Source organism: Nomascus leucogenys, chromosome 18 (genome assembly GCF_006542625.1).
Source record: "Nomascus leucogenys isolate Asia chromosome 18, Asia_NLE_v1, whole genome shotgun sequence".
NCBI classification, from domain to species: Eukaryota; Metazoa; Chordata; class Mammalia; order Primates; family Hylobatidae; genus Nomascus; species Nomascus leucogenys.
In genome coordinates this window covers 80,773,931-80,788,569 of record NC_044398.1, presented here as the reverse complement: position 1 = coordinate 80,788,569, position 14,639 = coordinate 80,773,931, and the positions used below count along the sequence as shown (strand labels likewise).

At 40.7% G+C, this 14,639-nt stretch overlaps 1 protein-coding gene across 4 annotated transcripts in view; it reads right to left on the bottom strand.

Annotated features, from left to right (window-relative positions):
* Positions 1 to 365: 365 nt before the first annotated feature.
* Positions 366 to 14,639, bottom strand: part of PTCD2 (pentatricopeptide repeat domain 2) — a 48,286-nt gene continuing 34,012 nt past the window's right edge. For 2 of the 4 annotated variants that reach the window (XM_012497337.2, XM_030798082.1), the window contains one exon: positions 9,382 to 10,532. In XM_012497337.2, coding sequence (XP_012352791.1) covers positions 10,308 to 10,532 — 225 coding nt within the window. In that variant the 3' untranslated portion in view covers positions 9,382 to 10,307. Of the gene's footprint in view, positions 10,533 to 14,639 lie in introns of all 4 variants that reach the window. The other 2 variants (XR_004026693.1, XM_003266045.2) reach the window with 2 other exon arrangements.

The following is a 14,639-nucleotide window of genomic DNA, read 5'->3' as shown; positions in this document are numbered from 1 at the left end:
CCTTTCTACAGGATGTAGCCCAAGGGCAGCTGCTGGGGAAAATGATTTTTAGGCTTGTTGCTTACTTTTCTCAACTTGGCCTACACATCTTCTCCCTTGAAATAAGAGTTTTAGGCTCGGGAGAAAACAGGACTGAAAGCAAACCTCTGGCTTCTCCTAAGTTCCAGTAAAGCAGCCTCTACTCTGAGTCAGTGAGTGAAAGAGTGAGAACACAGGAAGCCAAGCTCTGTCACAAAAGAACCCGAAAAAGGGACCTAAAATATTTTTTTTCAAAGAGAGAAGCATTAACAAAATGACAGGGAAGACACAAAATAGAAGAACAGAGAAAGAAGAAAGAGGAAGTAAAATTCAAGGAGGAAAAAAAATCATAACACATTAGTTTATCTGAAATGTGAACAGACGGCAAAATTGCACACGGCCCATTCTAGTCCAGCTTGCTTGCCAACTCTTCTACTCAAAGACATGGGGACCTATTCCGCCTATTTGTCTCAGAACCTTTAAAATGGGGTCAGGAAATTTGCTACTTGGGCTTAGCAATGTGCTGGTTGTCTTTGTCCCCCACTCTGCATCTATCTAGGTGTTTTGCATCTAAGAACATTTCAATAGCATTAAATCATCAACAACCTAAAAGTCATGTCTACACCTGCAAAGTGAAATGTGGAATTGAGATAGTTTGGAGAAGAAAAAGGGATTTTTGAAAACAGACCCAAATAGTCCATATGAAAAAAAGATTTATACTTTTGGGCAAGACTCGTGGCCCACTGAATTTGATATTTTGACTCTAAGGGTGTATCACAGGCTGTGGAATGAAAGGGGTATAGGTGCCCAGAGCCACTCAATTGGTTCACTGGTTAACCGCCCAGCTCTCCACTTTGTCATGGTGGGTCCTAGAGGAGTGAGCTTCATGCTACTGATTATTTACTTGCAAAGTGGGTGTTGTGCCTGGGTGATACCCTGCCTCCCTATGCAGTGCAGTAGAACACAGCCTAACTGTGTTCCTCACTCCACCTCTAACACTTGAATGAGATAAAAGCCTGCTTAACACAGCATGTAAAGAAAGACTGAGTTCTGGCCACTCAACTCCAGACTCCTAGAGGTGTTTGACCAAATGGCCATCAACCAGGTGTTTTGGTTTTTTTTCATTTGATAAGTGAGGTAAATCACAGACATTATGTAAGGAATATGTACAATAGGATTTTCCCCAGGATTTTTTCTAGTACCTTTATCCCTGAGCTGGTGTGGCCAAACCACACCAACTCTGCAGGCCACATTGTTTAGAGTCATTAACAGTTTGTTTCTTTTACCCCATCAGTTGTTGTACAATGCACAGTTGCACTAGGGTCTCCTTCAGGTATTTTGGGTGGTTTTCAAGAATGTATCTATCGATGCCCATGAAGAAGTCATCTTGAACAAGGGCATCTGTCCTTTCTTCCTCCTGAGCTCTGGTCTCTGTCAGGGATATCTCTCATCAGAATCCCCATCCCAGCCCCAGTATAGTTAGTGCTCTGTGAAGTCTCAATATATATTAAAGGCTCATGATAATGGGAATTTCATCTTTGACCTATTCTTAGAGATGGGCAGTGATAAATACACCGGGAAGCCAACATTTCCCTCACTTAAATGGAGAACGCTCCAAGATTAGTCATTCCTGATGATGGCAGGAAGAGACAGTCAGGTTGACTATCATTTGATGAATTTGGAAGGGTAGAGAGACAATCAAAATAACCAAGATCCTAATTCCTTTTTACTTCTTTCACACACAAATGTGATTTTAGTTAATAAAGGCAAACAGTTAATTGGGGGAATTTTCCTTCTCAATTTGGGAGGAAACCCTTTCCCAAGTGAGACAAATGACCATCCTTTTTCTTTCTTAAGAAACTGAGTGTATGTTTTCTCACAAAACATCTAATGTGTGTGTGCATGTGTGCTCGCGTGTACACGCACATGGACACATTGCATGATACTTACGTTGGTCTACTTTCTGTAGAGGATCAACTTTACTGCTTTCTCTCTTTTAAAAGTATCCTTTCAACACTAAATATTTCTTAACCTGCGTGAAGGCAATATTCTATATATTCCCTAAAGTCTATCTACAACTACCTTTCCTGTCTAGCCTGCTATGTGGACCTCTGTTCTCTCTGAATTCCAGAAATGCTTTTGAAAACTAGCACCTTTTAAAAATAGTGACTCTGGACGCCCTCTGCCGTCAATTGTAAGTTCCTCAGCTCTGCTACTGACAGCAAAGCAGGAAGTTGGCCAGGGATTATTGAGAATACATGCACACAGCCAGCACTTGGGCAGGCAATACAGAGATGGGGTTAAAAACATGACCTCCAGCATCAGACCTCCTGGGTTCAAATACTGTGCTCTCCCACTCTCTAGTGTTATATCCACAGGCAAGCAACTAAACGTCTCTGAGCTTCAGTTTCTTTATCTGTGAAATGGGATAATAGTACTTTATGGGGTTTCCTAGAGATTAAATGAGATAGAGTGCTTTGCACAGGACCTGGCAAATGGTCTTATTATTATTTGAAACGTAGTTTCGCTCTTGTCACCCAGGCTAGAGTGCAATGGCGCAGTCTAGGCTCACTGTAACCTCCACTCCCGGGTTCAAGCAATTCTCAACCGTCTCAACCTCCTGAGTAGCTGAAATTACAGACGCCCGCCACCACACCTGGCTAATTTTTTTCTATTTTTAGTAGAGATGGGGTTTCACCATGCTGGTCAGGCTGGTCTAGAACTCCTGACCTCAGGTGATCTGCCTGCCTCGGCCTCCCAAAGTGCTGGGATTACAAGCTTCAGCTACCTTGCCCAGCTGGTAAGTCTTATATGTTATCTATTTTTGTCTATAATCTTTGTAATTTTATGAACCCTGGCTTTTTATAAGCCCCATTTTTGTTGAATTCTGTATCACCTAAGGACCAATCTGTCAAAAATCAATTATGCTCCTCTAAATTGGAAATGACATTTCCTCTGCTCTCTACAGCTTTTTTATATAATGACAAGCTTTTTAGGCCAAAGCCTCATGATGCATGCAGCCATCTTGCTACCAGCTATAACCAGAACATACTCCTCACCCTACCTGACATCAACCCAGTAATTTCCAGCTATAAAACGGAAGGTTAACTTAATCCTCTTCAATCTTCATGGCTACATGAGTCTCCCTGGGATGCGGTAGAATACATCAGCAGGTTCTGTTACTATTAGTTACCAGGAATGAGACTTGCACTTGTGGATTCAAAATCAAATTGAGTTGTAGGGCAGTCCCTTTGCAGGGGTTATGCCTTCCTTCGTGCTGTCAATTGTAACAGATGATGTTGCTGTCTAGGGGTAAGGGCTACTTTGGGGATTGAAAGACAGGGTGATGCTGTGCTCTTCCGGGTGAGCATCTTGGCCTGACTTCCGTCAGGAAAAAGGAATTAGGGAAGACAAGAGATTTACAAAGCATCACTCTACTCTGACAATGCATTTCCAGGCAGTCCTGCAGTTCACAGACCGTGATGCCTGGCAGGCCATCTCAGAGGCCCCTGGTTCTCTTTCTTCTCCTGATTAAATGAGGCCTTCCTCTCCTATGCCACAGCAGCCAGCTCTGCAGTGTTTCAGCTGCAGGGCAGTGACTAGCACGTAAGCATGTGGTTCCCTTTCCCTCTGGGCCTTCTTTCCCCATCCCCATCTTTAATGGCTGTGGTAATGCTGCCACTGAGGCCCTTGGAAGAAAGTCAGCTGGGCAAGGCAGGCCAAGTGGGGAGGTGAGCAGTTCAGCAGCGCTTTGATCCTCTTTCATTAGCAACTTGAAAGTCACCTGGAACCGTTGTGCCCACCGCCTACTCCCCCAACCCCTCGCCAAATCACTTGTCAGATTAGCTGTGTGCTTGGAATGTCTGGGGGGAAACTCCCATGGATACATTACTGCAAGATACAGGGGCTCTGGTCCAGTACATGAATGCACTGGCCAACCCAGGACCCCCACACAGGCAAGTCATTCTACTTGTCTGTGTCTTGGCTCTGTCATATGTAAAACCGGGACAGAAACAGCAACCAGTTTATGAGAAAACTGTGAAGTGCCTAAAGTATATTGTGGCAGACTGTACATATTAACTAAAATCTGCCGTTAATTAATGAAATCACTCTTTCAAAAAATACTAAGAACCCATTAAATATATAAATAATATGCAACATAAGCACCTTGGGGTCATATAAAACAAATGTAGAATACTCTGTTCTTCAGGAGAGACCAGATATGGAGAAAAAGATCTGTAACAATATAAGGCAGTGTACTTTACGTATTAAAATAAATGACACAGACAACTGGCTTTACAAAATACCAGCAAAAGGTCTTCCTTTATACATGCCACAAGGTGATATGAAGATTACCCTAGACTTAGCACTTATCCCAACTGCAATCATGTGGTCATTTGTCCAGTTATCTTTTTGATGTCTGTTGTTCTGCAAGCTCCATGGGAACAGAGGACATTTTAAAAATCTTCTTGTTTTGACTCCATGTTATTGAATAAAACATATCTCAATCAGAATACACCAATTTCCATTAATTTTTGAGAACACTTTTTTGAGCTAATGCCATTTAAGCCAATGTAATTCCTTGATTCATTTTCTATGCAATACAGTTGAACCACTTCCTTTTAAAAAATATCATTTCACTTTTATTTTTGTGAAATCATTTCCCTAGAATCAATTTTACCATGATTTGGTTCCTCACAGTTTCTTATGCATATCAAATGTTACTGATGATAGCTTTTGCCGCTATAATCTTTTTTATGGTTAGTTTATCTATGAAGTGTAATTTCTCTGAATCAAATTTATAGGTAGAAATGTTATGAAGGAAATGTGAATTGTGGGTTATTTTAGTCAAGTCTCATGTAGTTTTGCCACAACTGGCCTTAGTTTGCATGGATTTCTTTATGTATATTTGAAAAAAATAAATGGATATATTTTTCATTGTCTTTAAATCCTAATGCCTTGGAACTCTTGATTCAATTAATTCATTGGTGGGCTTGGGGTCAGCATGAGAGAACAGCAGAGGAAAGGTACTTATTATGTGTAGGGCAGACGGCAGAGACTACAGACCTCAGCAGTGGGTGCTGGCATGACCCTCTAAAAGGCCTGTTGGGCCCAACACTACCTCAGCACATTATTTACTCAGGAGTCCAGAGACAAGGCCAGACTTCCCACTCTTCCCCCTCCTCACAACTGAGACCAGAGGACACAGAGGATGAATCTGAAGCCCACAACTCCTGTCCACAGAGACACACAAGCTTTCTGTTATACCAACTATTCTTAAAGTGTGTTGCCCAGACTAGCAACAGCATCATCTGAGAATGCATCTGTAATGCAAATTCTTGGGCCCTGACTCATATGTATGGAATCAGATATTCTGGGGGTGGAGCCCATCAATCTGTATTTTAACAAGCTCTCCAAGTGATTCTGATGCCTGTTCAGGTTTAAGAGCCACAGCCTTATACTCAGCTATCATCTTGGCTAGGAAAAGGTAGGAGGAAGATACGCAAAAAGATTGAACATTTACCTCAAAGAAATCAAAGACTAAAATATCCTTTAAGCAGGATCAAGTCTCCCATGACTCCTGTTTTCAGTATAACCAGAGTTCATAAGAAGTTTTAGTTCACTGCAAATAAATAGAGAAGCCTACATTTTTGCCTACCCGAATTGTAGCAGGTACATCCTTATCTCCTCATTATAATATCCCAACAATATTCATTATGAGTAGTTAAAGTTTGTATTTACTTCATGAATCATCCTCAACAAAACTATCAACAAATATGGCCCAGGATTGTTTTATTTCACAACCAAGTCCATTCTTCAGTAGGAATTTGACCACTCTGTAATGAGCATCTCCTACAGAAACAAAAAGGTCCCTGGGAGTCAACGTGGCAGGCTAAAATTTTCTGTGTTGGGACAGAGATCTTTTCTGTCTTTTCCCTGTGGCATGTAGAGTCTTTTGTAGTGCCTTGTCCTTTGTAGATTCTCAAAATAGATATGGTGAATGAATGGAGAATCCTTGAGGATTTAAAGAGCTTGCAAATGCCTCACTGAAAAAGTGACACGAGTTAGACCTTGAATAATAGGCAGAACAGGATAGAGAGTGGGGACACTTTAGTTGGGAGGAGGAAGGGATACACAGTGGGCTGAGCAAAACTTGGAGTCAGGTCTAAATGTGGAAGGTTGGGACTGGCTGTCTTAGTCTCTTCAGGCTGCTATAACAAAACACCAAAAACTGGGTGGCTTATAAATAACAGAAATATATTTCTCACAGTTCTGAAGGCTGGGAAATCCAAGAACAAGACGCCGGCATTTGGTGTCTAGTGAGAGCCCACTTTCTGGTTCATAGACAGTGGCTTTTTGCCATGTCCTCGATTAAAGGAAGGGGCGACCAAATTTCTTTGGGCTTGTTTTATAATGGCACAAATCCCATTCATGAGGGCACCACCTTAATTCCCTCCCAAAGGCTACATCATCTAATACCAACACCTTGGGGATTTGGATTTCAACATATGAGTTTGGGGGGACATTCAGACCCTGCACTGAGTGTATGGTATTAGAGAGGAAAAGCTGTCCATGGGGGACTAATATGACCACCAACATTGTTATACAATATAGTTAAATGAGCTGATGAGTTAAATAAGTACTAATCCTCTGATACATTCCCTACCATGCTAGGCACCCAGCAAACAGAGCAGAAAGGACAGACATGGCACCTGAGTCTAGTGAAGAAAACAGACGGTGACAGGCATATGATAAGCACTTTGATAAATGAGGTACATGGGGCACATGGGGAGTTCACCTAACCAGGTGAGCTAGACCAGAAAGCCTTCTCAGATGAAAAGATGTCTAAGCTGAGACCTGAATGATGAGTAGGAGTTAGCCATTCCACAAGAGGGGAAGACGGGCGTAGAGTAGCAAGAGTTGGAGCTGGATGGACAAATGTGGGCCAGATTAGGAAGGACCTTCTAAACCATGTTGAAGAGCCTGAGCTTTATCCAGAAGCATGTGTGGTCCTCAGGAGGTTTTAAACAGGGGAGAAAACAGACTATCTATGACAGTTTCATAGAATTTATTCTTTGAAATTCCTACCACTGAGATGGGATATATGCTCCTTCCATTTGAATCTGGGGGGGCTTGGGACTTTAGTGGAAGTGATATTATGTGACTTCTGAGACTAGGTCATAAAATGTAACTGCTTCTGCCTGGTCCTCTTGGGACAGTCACTCATAGTACCTAGCCACCATGCTGTGGTGAAGCTATGTGTAGATATGTTCCAGCCCCAGCACTAGCTGAGGTCCTAGCATCAACTGCCAGAAATACTAAGGAAGCCTTTGAGATTATTCCAGTCCCGGCCACAATCTGATGATGACTATAACTGCATGAGAACCTGAATAAGAACTGTCTGGCTGAGCCCAGTCAGTACTTAGGATAATGAGAAATAACTCAATGACTGGTGTTGTTTAAAGTCACTGAGTTTTGGAGTGTTTTCCACACAGCAATCAATAACCAGAACTATCCCTGATATCACCTAATTAAGAAGATATCTTTTTGTCTCCTTCTAGTAACTGTGCTGAACTCACCATACTGATTTCTGGGACTCTGGAACAACAGACATCTATAGTAAGTAAAAACAATCTACAAAAGCACATAACGGAGTTAAGGAATAAGATGTTCTGTCCAATCAAATATTTTCGTTAATGGGATAAGTAGGCCAGGTGTGGTGGCTCATGCCTGTAATCCCAGCACTTTGGGAGGCCAAGGCAGGCAGATCACTTGAGGATAAGAGTTAGAGACCAGCCTGGCCAACATGGTGAAACCCCATCTCTACTAAAAAAAATACAAAAAATAAGCCAGTGTGGTGGCACACAACTGTATTCCCAGCTACTTGGGAGGCTGGGGCATGAGAATTGCTTGAACCCAGGAGGCAGAAGTTGCAGTGAGCTGAGATCACACCACTGCACTTCAGCCTGGGCGACAGAGTGAAATTGTGTCTCAAAAAAAAAAAAACCCAAAGCAGAAAAAAACAAGTAAATGATATAGGCAAACTACTGCTTATAAAGAAACACCATTTTTTCAAAGGAATTACTGAGTTTTAAAGAATGAAATGCCCATCATAACCTATACTGAACACTTTTTTATTGGATTTTTAAGACTTTAAAATCATCTATTACTTTGGGGTGAACATTATGCATATAGTTACCTCTGTACTAAGGTTTCTGGGAACAGGTGGAATGGACCAGTTTTTCCAGTCGGCTGAGAAGCAGCCACCTGCTGCTCAGGGCAGCAGGGATTGGGAAGCTTGTTGCTATTTACTGCTCACAAAATTTGGTTATTTTGCTAATGAACGGTTGTTAGCTAACAACCAAGGCTACACTCACTCACAGCACTGGAGCCATTTGAACTGTGAGAGTTGGAGAAGATGAAAAGTAAGTTGAGGGGACAGGAAGCATGCCCTATTATTCCCTAAGACTGAAAGTGGAGAAATCCAAGCACTTTTTTTTTTTTTTTGCATGTGCAAAACACCAGACACATACAGAAACCATTAGGATTCTATCAGGGCAGAGAATTTGTTTCTCTAAATGGGGCTGTTCAATGTTTCACAGAGCACAAGGAAAAGAAATTCAATATTTTTGAGCAGAAGGAAGAACTCATTTGTTTTTATAATTCCTTAACTAGTTTCGAACATATTGCATGTACTATGTGCCAGCCACTATCTGCTTGCTTTTTATTCCCTATCTCATTTCATCCTCACACCAAGCCTAAGAGGCAGGTACTATTATCCCCATTTACCAAATGAGGAAACTGAGGATGCCCAGGGCCACACAGTCATGGGGGCCCTTGTTATTCTGTTTCTTAAGAGCTGCTCCTTTTTCTCCTCTGAAAAGAGACAATGTAGTATAGTGGGAAGGATATTAGACTAGGAATCTGGATTCTAATCTCAACTCTACCACAAATCAATTATGCCAGTGTGTGACTCTCATATGTGGATCCTGTCCTCAGGTGAGATTGTGATCTCAGACCTGGATTCAGCAAACACCTGAAGCTGTGACTCTCTTACCGGGACACAGTCTACAGTTGAGATTGGGCCTGTCTTGCATGGATCGTTTCCTCAACCTGAAAGATGAAGGAATTAATTAGGAGACTCAGAAGACTTCTCCTAGTCTACAATTTCTGATTCTATAATCCTTGCCTCAGAACAACCACCAAGTGAACAGTCTTAGTTTTACAGGTGGCAATGAAGAGTCTGCAGCAATCTTGGCAGACAGCTCCTGAGGTCTGAGCAACCTCTGGGCTTTCTGAAACAAAAGGAGCAAGGGAGGTGGGGTCACTGTGTATCTTCTGCTTACTGGTGACCAGATAAAGTAAAATTCAACACATACTGTATTTCAGACCATCATAAGTATGAAGCAGCTTTGAACTGCTCTCATGGCACATTTTTTTTTAATATGAGGCATTCAAGAGAGAAAAATCATTAACAAATAAGGTAAACTATAGGGCTAAATATTTATTATCCACATAGAAACCTAAGCATTATGTGGTTTTTAGTGGCACTTATTTTGAAAAGCACATGGCTTACCCATGATCAAAGCAGTAGTCATTTAAATTTGGCTTACTCAGCAGTCCTAAACACTAAATTCTGGTTTTGTTTGTGCTGCTGAGAAAACAAAACAACCACAATCCCATCAAGTTTGCTTATGAACCTTATTTCTCTTGTTTTTGAGAAAATCTGATCCTACTAAACCTTGAATGAAGATTTCAAATCTATATGCAAATACACATAGGCATTATTGTTTTGCAGATGGAAAAATGAGGGCTCAAGTCATAGACATATATGACGGCAGAGCAATGAGAAAATCCTGGGCTGTTTTCTAACATGGTAAAATAGGGTTTCAGATCTGAATTCAGCAAGGATATAATTTGCAAGTAACTACTCCTTTGAAAATCAGAGTTGTCCACACTTGTAGTGAAATTCATTCCTGATGGTGCTTACTGGGTTCCACTCTGGTGCCGGAAGCTGAACTGGAGACTGACCATGTTCCTTCAAGGATCCTCAGCCATGCAAAAGGGAAGCGCCTTTCTGAGGGAGCCAAGCTTGCATCTAGACCTTCACAGTGCTGCAACATAACTTCTCAGAGATCGGCATGGTACCATTCAGTGAATTTGGGAATTTCAGGAGAAGACCAAGTGTCAGCACACTGTCTGCTGAAGTGCGATGCCTGGCTTCTCAGGAAAGACAGTAACTCACTAGAAGCAGGCCCCTCAGATCCATAGGTGGACTGAAACCAGGGTTACTCAGCCAACAGGGACTGGCTGAGTGGCTGGAAGGTGCGACGGCTGACCATCTTCTTGTTTAATAGCAATGTGTGGGATTTCCTGTCCCTGGGGGTGTAGCAGAGCACAGCATCCAAAGAATCAGTGGTGATCTGGCCAGTGATGTGCAGTGTCCCATAGATCTCATCAAATTTGGCCACAAGGGCAGGCACATCCTTCACTTTTTCCCTCACTTTGGCCAGCTGGAAAAAAGCAAGAACACATCATTACATCTCTGCAAGATTTCTTCCTTGTTCTTACTATAACCCTAAGAAAAAGAAATGGACACGAACAAAAATGTATGGTAGGCCAGGCGAGGTGGCTTATGCTTTAATCTCAGCAATTTTGGAGGCTGAGACAGGAGGATTGCTTGAGCATAGGATTTCTAGGCCAGCCTAGGCAACACAATGAGAATTTGTCTGTAAAAAAATTTTTTTTAAAATTAGTTGGTGTAGTGGGAGGATCACTTAAGCCCAGGAGACAGAGGCTGCAGTGAGCTGTGATCGTGCCACTGTACTCCAGCCTTGGCAACAGAGTGAGTCTTAAAAAAAAAAAGTATGGTATATACCTAAAATGGTGAAAACCAGGGTACTGGGGCACACAGACAGAAGTATTACTATGAGGGATTCCAAAAGCTACACACAAAATTCAAAATTAGTACTTGAAAATCATACCTAATATAAAAAAAGGAGGGTTCAAATAACACATCATATATAATGAAACAAACCAAGTAAAGGAGGTCATATACCAGTGGAATCAAATTTGTTCAATGTAATGATTACAGCAGGAGGAGGCAGGGCCAAATTACATAGGGCTTTATATATATTCCACAATAAGTTTTTTGAAATTTATTCTAAAAAAGCCATCAGAGCATCTAAAGTGGGACATGATCTCATTTCTGTTTAAAAAGTTGCAGAGAATGAACTGGAGTGTACAGAAATGTGGAGACTATTCTGGAGGCCCACATCATATCCCAGATAAGAAAGGATGGTAGTTGAGATTGGGAAAGGTACAGAAAAGAAAGAGAAGTACACTTATGTGAGGTATATTTTGGAGTTTACACTGAAAGGACTTATTTTTGAATGGGTGAAGGAAAGGGAGGAGTCAAAGCTATCTTCTCAATTGGGGCTTTAATAGCTGGATGACGGGTGCTACCATTTCCTGATAGAGAAGACAGGGAGGCGAGATTTGGAAGGGAAAATCAAGAGCTCTGTTTGGACGTAATTGAGATGGCTGTGAACCATCCAAATGGGTATAGAAGGTTGTTGGATATACAAGTCTGGGGCATGAAGGAGAGGTCTAGGCTAGAGGCATACGTAGTATAGTCACAGGTATATGATGGTATTTAACCCCAAAAATGGGTGAACTACAATGGAGAATGTGAAGCTGCTTTCTGAATAAAATCAGTATTTTACTTAGTTCAATCCTTATCAAGGGTACAATCTCAACACATTTCTTGATGGAATTTAATTGGGATCAAGCTTCCTAACAAATCCTTTGCCCCTCTTCCACCTCTTCCAAATATATAATACTGTTTGCACCTGCACATCTTCCTTTTAGACAAGGGCTCCCAACCATGCCTGCGGACAAGCAGCTTAAGCACTTCTTAATGTTCTTAAAAAAGAATAGCTTGTTTAGTCCTCATGTTCAAGGTGAAAATGACTTAATGTGCAGCATATGGCTTCTAAAAGCAGCAGAGCAAACATGCCAAGCTGGAGGTAATTTTGATCTAAAAACTGTAACAGTTCTGTTACATAACTACAAAAATAAATCAGCAATTCTTTTCAATAGTCCTGTGGTGGTATAATAGCACCTATGATAGTTTATAGTCTTATCTCCCTACATAACACTTTTTAAATAACTGCTGGCATAAACATTAAATGCACCATTTGTAAAATGCAGACTTTTACAATATAGGACTCCACTTGCAATCTCACACATATATATTTAGAACTAGCTCAAAAGCTACTGGAGTTACATGAATCAATCCACTTCTCATCAAGCTGTTCCTTGAGTGGTCCCACAGTAATCAGGGGGAAGACACTGAACTAGAGGGTTCATTTTCTAAGTAAAAGAGTCTTATATGAGTACTTTTCAATATGAAATTTGTTTGGGTGCTTTAGCCATATATATGGGTAACAATGTATTGATGAATCAGGTCTAAGGAATGGTTGTTAACATCAATGCTGCTGAGAAAAGGAAAGTTGTATTTCACATGTACACATGCACACGTGACTATGCACTTTAAAACCTGTTCATGCTTCTACTTTCCCTACTTTTCTAAACTTAACCCAAAAGGGTTGGGTGGATCACAGCCTACACAGAGCTAAGACTGCAAATAGAAAGAAGCGTTAAATCAACCATATCCAGTTTAGTCATTTTCCTGACAAGCTCCCTTTTATCAGCAGGAAGAAGCCTTTGGGTGGAAGTGAGGAAATGGAACAGGGCTGGGAAGGCGACTGTGGCAGGAGGAGGAAGCAGCCACTGCCCTCTAGTGCCAATCCTGCTGTCTCAGCCATCAGCCTGGACCAAACTATAAAAGAGAAAGGCAGGAGAAATGAGGGAGGAAGGGAGGACCAACCAACAGGCCGCTTGGTTGGTCACAATGACAGTATCAGTATTATTACTAACAATATGATCACTGTCAATAACGTACAATTTCTTTACACTTTTTTTCACCTTAAGTTATATGTTATGAGAGATGTACAAATTACTGTATTTCAAATGATCTACAAGAATTCCAATTTGTGTACTTAAGCCATCAATGTGATACATGGGTTCATTTGTTTCATTTCCCTTTCAATTTTTAGGAACTGCTTTTTCTCTTCATTTTTATTTAACTCTGCTTTACAGTTCTGCAAAGCATTTACATGGTTCCTAAGTTAAATATATAAACAAAGTACATTCGGAGAAGTCATGCTTCGTCCCTCACTTTCACTTTCAAAACTTTTGTTTCTTTTTTAAAATTAAATTTAAAAAATAATTTGTCAATTATTTTAATTGTCAAATAATAATTGTGTATATTTATAAAGTTCAATGTGATGTTTCAATCTATGTGTATACTGTAGAAAGATTCAGTCAAGCTAACAAAACTATCCATCACCTATCAATGTGCCTTCTGCGGTGAAACATTAAAAATCTACTTCTTTGGCATTTTTGAAATATGCATAATAATTAACTGTGGTTCCTAAAGACTCAATCAAAAAAACCTTTAGAACTGATAAAGTCAGTAAAGCTGCAGGTTACAAAATTTACATACAAAAATCAGCAGTATTTCTATAAAAAAAGATCTGAAAAAGAAATCAACATAACCACTTAAGTTTTGTTTTTTCCATCGTAGTGTTTTTCAAAAACATAAATATATAAAAATAACTATGTGGTCCCGCCTTCTTAAGGCATACTACACATACCCATTTGCATCTTGCTTTTGTCACTTAAAAACATATTTAAGTGATCCATATAACTGGTAATCCATAGCAATATATGATGTAGCTGTTCCTTATTTACTGTGAGTTACATAGCAGTCCTTTGTACGAACAGACCCTAATTTGTACAACTAGTCCTTTAGTGATGGAAATTTGGGCTTTTTTCCAGTCTGCTGTTATTACAAATTGGCTTGCAACAAATAGCCTTGTACATACAACTTCTTTATATTTGCCAGTATATTTTCAGAATATACTCCAAGAAGTGGGAGGATTGAGTCAAAGGGTGACATTATTTGTAGTGTACCAATCTGTATTCCCTCTAGCAGCATCAGATGATAGTGCCCATTTCCTCAGAGCCTCACCAACCAAGTAGGCTGGCAAACTTGCAGATTTCTATTCAAGAGAAATATCATAGGGTAGTTTTATTTAGCATTTTCTTGATATGTGCAAGAGAATCTTTTCAAAAGTTTAAAGGCCATACACAATTCATTTTTAGTAAATTCCGTCCACATCTCTTACCCATTTTTCTTCAGGGTTGTTCGTTCTTTTCTCAGAATTTTCAAAAAGAGTTTTTTTGGTTTTTTTTCAGATGGAGTCTCATTCTGTTGCCAGGCTGGAGTGCAGTGGCGCAATCTCGCCTCCCTAGTTCAAACAATTCTCCTGCCTCAGCCTCCTGAGTACCTGGGACTACAGGCGTGCACCACCACACCCAGCTAATTTTTATATTTTTAGTAGAGACAGGGTTACATCTTGGCCAGGATGGTCTCGATCTCCTGACCTCATGATCTGCCTGCCTCAGCCTCCCAAAGTGCTGGGATTACAGGCATGAGCCACCGCACCTGGCCTCAAAAAGAGCTCTTGAAATATTAGGGCTAGTTAGCCTTT